This window comes from Pygoscelis adeliae, unplaced genomic scaffold, assembly GCF_000699105.1.
Source record: "Pygoscelis adeliae isolate BGI_AS28 unplaced genomic scaffold, ASM69910v1 Scaffold10, whole genome shotgun sequence".
In the NCBI taxonomy this organism is placed as follows: domain Eukaryota; kingdom Metazoa; phylum Chordata; class Aves; order Sphenisciformes; family Spheniscidae; genus Pygoscelis; species Pygoscelis adeliae.
The window spans coordinates 1,305,354-1,313,136 of NW_008824053.1; the positions used below are offsets into that span (position 1 = coordinate 1,305,354).

Sequence of the window (7,783 nt, forward strand, 5' to 3'; positions counted from 1 at the left end):
GAGGGCAAATAAGGACGTGAGTATTTTAAATGGATGATTGAATCTGGGTAGCTTGATCTCCTTCCATGCTGTGGATGTTGTGTGCTGCAGTCACGCCTCTCACTGCCAGCCTGCGCTGGGATGATAATCAGTCACTATGAAAACTCATTAGCTCCACAGCAATGAGTCCTCCACTGCTGAAGCTTGGTGCTGTTCTTAGTACCATGGCAATGATCTCTAACTGGATGTCCCAAACTCTCCCATCTCTGGTAGGACTCAATACCACCAGAATAACCACTTCAGATACTCTAGTAAGTAGCTCTGATGTGTTGCAAGCCATCTTACTGCTGAAGTAGTATTTAAGTGCCAGCAAAAGCTTTAGTTTGTTGCCTCTTTGTAAATCTCTTTTTAAGCTACTAATCTTCCTATCTATCGTCTCTTAATGCATGCTTCTCTCTGGGCATCATAAAACTGCACATTAGTGAGCATGTTGTGGTCTTACTATGAAAGGAGAGATTTTAAAATAGCATCCTTAAATATTTAAGAACAAATGCCTTCATCTTGAGCGTGAAATGCTAAAAATAGTACAGCAATGTCGTTTCATTTGTCTAGGCTTTTTTTCCTATGTTTACTGCTCCAGAAAAACGTATTGCATTATTAAGAGAAAAAAAATATCTGGCAGTAGGTTTCTTTTTGTCTGAATAATGTTATATATTAGCTATTCGCTACAATATGCAAGGGGTCTGGTTCTTTCCTAATTTGCCTTATCGGAGTACAGTTAAGCAAATAGCTGTTAGAAACAAAATAAAATTGGTACTAGGAGGTCGGGTACCAGAATTTTAGAAAGGCTGACGTGGGAATAATACAAATGACACAAATATCACTTGGTATGGTTGACGCTCATATACAGCAGCCTCCGTTAATGAAGACCTACAGAAAAGCTGTGATTAACTACTCATGAGAAGCCTAAATATTAAAGTAATACTTTAATTGGACAAGAGGGAACACTATACTGGTATTCATAAATTAAACTAGAGCACCATTTTCTTAAATGTTTAGTAAAACACTCTGTGTATCTTTTTGTGTAACTGCAATCACGTTTACATAATAGTATGTTATGTAAAATGTAAATTTAACTATTTGTACAGTAGTTCACTATGCTCAGTGTTTAGTTGCAACTCAAAATGATGCATTTACTAATCAACATTTAATTAATTGAATATATGCAGGAAAAACATTACTGCACTTAGACTTTAAATATTACTACTTTAAAATTAATTAAATGATGTTGTAAGAAAGAATTCTGTTGTGCTTTAGAGCAGCAAGAAGGTGAGAAGACAAGGAAAAGCTCTATTTTCTTTTCCTTAGATGTAACTTGTGCTCATTGAACTATAATATATATTGCTAGTTCCTGTGGCAATATGATGTTACAAGTAATAAAGTTCCCTGTCACATTGCAACCCAAGTTTAAAGTTGCAACTGAGTAACTAAGAGGTGCCCACTAGTTATGATAACACACACGCATCTATTTATACAGACACACATATGTGCTTTTATGTATTAACATGTTCAGATTCCAAGTAGGCTAAACTGTAAACTGTCACGCTTCCCTTGGTTACAACAGAGCACTGCTGATGTAAATGCCTCCTAAGTATTATTTCGGCAATGCTCTTTGCACCGCGTCGGAGTTAAATGCACGTTTTGTGTTTCCAGAGGGGGAGCAGGAGTGCCTGTAGAGCTGGGGAAACAATCAGAAAAACCTGGTTATCCGAGCTTGGCAACATCTGCCAAGTAAAAGAAAAACACGAACTTCAGTCATGTGGGGTTCTTTTTGCATAAAACCAAGCACCCCAAATCTCCTACCTTCTTCTAAGCTTTCGATGTGGGCAGAGAGACTTTACGCCCCAGGTGCTCAGTAATACTGGGGCCATCACTGACTGGTTTTTAACTGCCGTCAAGCATTATCCACCGGCAGCTCGTCCAGTAAGCAGTGCAGCCCATGCGCTCCTCCACAAGTGCTCTCCTGGCACACGCGCAGCTCCTAAATTGTGTATGTTGTACCAGGAAGAAAAGAACAAAACCTCCCAATTTCCTCCCTTCAGCTGGAGGAATTGCACAGGGAGGGGGGGGTCGGGGAACGGGCCTCCTCTTCTCAGCTCTGTTACAGTCCCAGGATTGAAATTGCAAGACAAACCAAAAAATACTGTTTATATTTAAGCAACCATATTAAGTAGACATACTGCCATTTGCCCTGTCACTAGTAACAATGGAGGTGACTATAACACCTTTATCAGAGTATATGAAAGCGCAAGTGAAAAAATAAATCTTTTGGAGGTAAGCGAAGCGTCTGTAGCACAGCACCCTGCCAAGGCAATGATTAATATTGGTCTTTGTAGGGAGTCCTCTGTTTTCCCCAGATTTTCAAGAGCTAGCATAATTTATTATCATTGCTGTTCTCCACTTGTTATTTCTGTTCTTGTTTGTTTACTAAGGCCTGTCAGCAGTAAGCCTGCATTTGAAGAGTAAATTCAGTAGCTTCTGTAAGGTTTTGATGCCTACTAGCTCCTTCCCTGCACGGCACAGCAGTTTCTGCTTGAGGTAGGAACTAAATGTCACACTAAAAAAATAACAGAGGGGAAGGAAAAAAAAAAAAAAGGCAAAGCGCACCTACACACACTTGCTTGTTTTTCTCCGTGATCACTCATATTACCCGTCCTAATTAGTGAAGGAACCGTAATGGCCCAAATACAGGGAGCCACAGAATACCACAAAGAACTGTAGCCTAAATTGTGGGAGTACTACGTGAGCGCTTCTTTATGCACAGGCAGCCAATAACCGTGCACTCAGATCCGGCCTGACAGTCTCTCACTGTGAGAAATATTTTCCCAAATTTTTAAAATCAAGCCGTATGTTAGACACCATAAGAAACTATCTGCCAAGTTAATCAATAAAAGGGATTTTTTTTCCCTTAGATAAAGCCGAGAGAGACACGCATGACATCTTAGAATATATAAATACCTTTGATAACGCAGCTTGGATTATAATGGCTTTGCTATAGACTGTGCACATGATCCTGGTATCTCATCCATTCTCCGCTGTAGAAAACTTACTTGAATGCAGTAACACCAGTTGCTACCAATCTAAATGAAGCAGGTATAAGGCTCAAATGTCAGAATTTTTCATAAACTCCTATTAAGTATTTCTGTCCTAAAGGAATTATAATCACAAGCTCTAGGTTCCTGAACTTGTTCCTGAACTTCAACAAAAATTTGGTTTCCTCGCTCTTGCATGACACTGTCTGGGCATAAGTTCTACAGAGAATCATGGAAACTACTGGAGTGAATAGAGCTTACGCTTCACAAGGGTTCCCAGCCTTGACAGGCTTCAGTTGTTTAAGCTTGCAATTTTAGTAGCTGCTCAAAACCAATTTAGCTTGTCTCTGCAGGTGTAATTTTGTTTAAGTTTTTATTGTTCTCCATGTCTTAAACTAGATTCTCTTTGCCCTAAAAATTAAGGCGAAGAGAACACCGTAGAGGCAGTATAATTTAGCACCAAATTCTGGATGTGCCTTTCTAGCAAACCCTAAGGCAAGTTCAGCTCTCCTCTTTTTACAGCCATCTACATTGTGACACTTCATTTTTCCGTGCAAAACAAGGGAACAATACAATTTTGATTTTTTTAATTAACTCCGCAGTCACTGCTGTCTTCAACGACTTCAGAAGAGTCATTGTTGTGAAAAGTCTGTGCTCTTTTCCAACCTCAGTCTACAGAGACATTGCACCTCTTCTGAGGTGAGGAACTCTGCAACTTATTCGGCACTAAGCTGCCAGTAAAGCATCAATATCAAAGCTTGCCAGTTCAAATAATCACGCTCTGTGCTGACACCGAGTACAATTCTATAATATAACTAGTAATTGATTCCAGCTGTGTCCAAACCAGAATTAATTCAATGGCATCCATTAGCATCCGTACTATGAAATCCAGTAGTCAATACTAGATTATTAGGAAAGAATAATGCATAATATTAACTTTAAATTACAGATTAAAAAGTAAAAGAATTACTTCTTGTGTCCATTAGTTTTAATTCCATCACCTGAATCTTTTCAATCACCTAATTATATTGCTTTCTCTCATTCTTATGCTGTGTATTTCTATACATCCCATTAAATAGACAGATACCTACTCTCACAAGGCATCACACAAACTTTAAATGCAGTGCAGCGTTAGCCCGCTCCGCAAGCAAACGTGATTTTTTTTGTTTTTCTTTCTCAGTGGTGGTGGTGGCTGCTGGAAAAAAAGAACAGGTTAGGAATTTCCAAATTCTTCTGTCCCAGTGAAGGACGTGCGATGTCTTAATTGCACCGTGCCATGCTTGCCACGACCCCCCTTCACCTAAACTAACCAGACACTTTTCAGTACTACCCTGCAGCAAGGCTCTCCCTCCCTTTGGTGAACGTGCAGTAGAAGTCAATGGAGAAGAGTTTTCTCTGTGCTGCATCTTTAAGAGCAAACCTGCTAACCCACGTCCCGAGCCGCTGCCGCGCCGGTTCCCAGCGCGTCAGTCACATACACAAGTGCTCGCTCTTTGGGGTTTTATATTTGTTCTTTTCGGTCTTTGTTGTTTCCATTAGTCTAAAGTAAAAGCCATTCAGGCTGAAAGGACGTGTTTGTTCCCTGCTGACGAAAAACCGCAACATCCCTTCGCAAAGAATTAAATCAACTAGCTTGTGCTGAATCGCAAGCAGAAAACCGTTCTCGTCTACCCTGGCAACAATGTGTGCTGGACACTTCCAGAGAACTACTAGAAAGGTGTGAGATATGACAAAACTGTGCGAAACCACCAATCTAATTAGTTAAGAGAGTAAGTGTTGACTGGGAGAAACCTCATTGCAAACATATACTGCACAAATAAACACAAAAATATTCTGAGGTAGCGGTTTTTCAAGCAACAAAAAAAATCCATTCAGTTCCCTTTACTTTTATTATCCTGTTGTTACAGACTCAGATTAGCCCCAAGGAAGGGTGGCAAGTTTATAGTTCAGCCCAGGATCCTGATGGCCGTTGCATCTGCACTGTTGTCGCACCTGAACAGAACCTATGTTCAAGAGACGCCAAAAGCAGGCAACTCAGACAACTGCTAGAGAAGGTAAGTCTTCCCAACAAATTCCTCCTTTTGATCGCTAAACTTCCCATGGAAATCCACTCCTTTCCCTCTAAGTTTAATACATAATGGAGTACTGAGGAGTTAACAAAAATATTTCTTCAGGGTGTATCCCCTACCTGTGTTCTCACCACTGATCGTTATTTGTCCGTTTTCCTTGTAAGACACCTTTCCCAACCCCAGCCCCTTACCTAGCAAACTGAAGTTGCATCTTCTCTCGTGTTCACTCCTCCCAAAATTCTTCCTTACCCACAGACAGGACTGGTTTTTCTGTGTAAAAACAGTTACAAATCCCACCTCAAACTAGTTAGCTGCTGTGGGATTTAAACTACAGCTTCTGCTTCAGTCATATGAGACTCTTGAAGGTCATTCCTTGTCTCTTATCAACAAATAACGAGATACAGACATGACGGCAGCTACAAAGCAGACTGTACAGAAGAGAAACAGTTCCAATTTTCTTTCATTTGTTCTTTCCTCAAATAATCCTATTTATTCATTCTCCGGTGGCACAAATTTTCCCCAAACAACCCAATTCTTATTTCCAGTATTACCCACCATTGCATATATAGTAAACCCAGTGAAGTGTTATTTTGCATCAACAACTGAAAAAAAAAATGCTGCAACCACGAAAACACAAACTATTGTTCTGCATTCCCTGTGTAAGTAACCAAGGTTACAGCTACTGTATCACAGCTGGTGGTACAGAACCTGAGGCCTGGGAGAGCGTTTGAACAGCAGCAGAAAGCAACATAAAATGTAGACTTAAAAATACATTTTTTTTAAGCGTACAATTTTCAGTATTTTTCTAGCTACAAAAAAATCACTCCAGTGCTAATATAGTGCCAGATCCCCGCAGATTTTCCCTCCCTAAACCTCCATGAACTTCAGCGGGGACTTGGTTTCAGGTTGTGACAGAGCCCATAGCACGAGATGCAGGGAGAGGACGTTGATGAACCAGCACACAGAGGAGGAGCTACCTCCTCTCACGTGGTCTGTTTACTCACCAGAGGAAGACTTCAGTCCCCAGAGTCTTTCCTCTAGCGTATTTCCCAAGCACTAAAATATTAATGTAAAAAAAAATCTTACTTTCTTTTGGGGTGGGGGCTGGAGGGGTGTTAAGAGCTCAGCATAGTTTTTGAGCTGCCACAGGAAAGAATCTAAATCATCAGTCTCTAAAAGTTATTTTCTTATGATTAGAACTGTGGTAATTATGGGTACGTAAAGTCATATTATTATTTCACTGAGTCCATGCACGGTCATTTATAGAGCCTGTATGTGAATGCATCTTCTGCCAAGTGGAAACACTCAAAGTTCTTCCAGGCCCTGAAGGACTTTATTTGCCTGCTTTCAACAACTGGAAAGCAAAGAAAAAAAGAAACATTACTTTTTTTCATTAAAAGTACTTTCTAAGAATTGCTAATGGCACCTGTGCAATAAGTAATGTATACTATTTTTAAGAGTATTTTAAGAGTATTTCCTGAATCCACTCATTCTGTAGGTCACAATATATTCGTTTCAAACACGAATACCAGTTCAAACATCACATACTCTTGCAGACAACAGGAATACTGCTGGGTTTGTCTTTTATTAGGAAGGTAGAATTTTTTTTCTTTTTTGCTTGAGCCAAAACTTCACTATGGGGCCTAATACGTTTCCAGCAGTCTACTTTGTTCATGTTTTGGGAAAACAAGACACTTAATGAAACAGAGTAACTGCACTTGCAAAATGTGTCATTTTTATGACTGGCAAAAGCATTGCTTTTATAGCAGATACTGTTAAAAATATATATAATTTACCATAGGTGACAGTTATTCTTGCCTCATTGTGGTAAAAGTGCTCACTATAGCTACCAAAGTCACTTGCTCTACAAAAGTTACCTGAACATTCACTACTTCTCATCCGTTAAAAAAAAAAAAGGGGGGGGGTTCTGCCAATGAGACAATTGGATAAAATTTCTAATTTTATATCTAATACAAAATGATGAGCAAACACCTATTCGATGACGGGCACACCCCCTTTTATCTCTGGGTAGTCTCATGAATTCCTTATGCTGAATTATTATATAAATGCCCCTAGCAATAAAAATCATGCTCTTCATACCAACCAAAATCTCCAAAATCTCCGTCCTGTCCCTCCCGAAGTGCTCGGGAGGAAACACGTGCTATAGAGCACATCCTGAAGAACAGTCAGCATCTACTACGAGTGACAAAGTAGACTCCACTGCCTAACAGCCTTTTTTGAGCCCGTTGGTAACGGTGCTGCAGGGATCTCTCCCTCTTTCTACCTCAAAGAAGCTAGTCCAACTCATTTATTGGCTTCAAGGTCTTGCTCCTGATAGTCCTCTGTTAGCCCTGTTCCCCAATTTTTATACCGTCAGCAGTTATGGGATGTAAAACTATACCGTGGTATAAATGACTCACAACTAAAGCACTGACGTAAGCACATTTTATTGCCTGACATTTAACTACCTAACCAGGAAAAAAAGTAAAGCAACAAAAAGTGCATTTAGAGAGTGTTCTTCTTTAACAGGTTCAGAATATGTCCCAATCTATTGAAGTTTTAAATCTACGGACTCAGAGGGATTTCCAGTATGTTTTAAAAATGGAAACACAAATGAAAGGGCTGAAGGCCAAGTTTCGGCAA

At 39.9% G+C, this 7,783-nt stretch overlaps 1 protein-coding gene across 1 annotated transcript in view; it reads left to right on the forward strand.

Moving 5' to 3' along the window:
- Window positions 1–161: 161 nt before the first annotated feature.
- OLFM3 (olfactomedin 3) overlaps window positions 162–7,783 on the forward strand; it is a 23,224-nt gene continuing 15,602 nt past the window's right edge. The window contains exons 1-3 of the mRNA XM_009333736.1: window positions 162–290; window positions 4,979–5,125; window positions 7,670–7,779. Of these exons, the coding sequence (XP_009332011.1) occupies window positions 162–290; window positions 4,979–5,125; window positions 7,670–7,779 (386 nt within the window). The remainder of the gene's footprint in view (window positions 291–4,978; window positions 5,126–7,669; window positions 7,780–7,783) is intronic.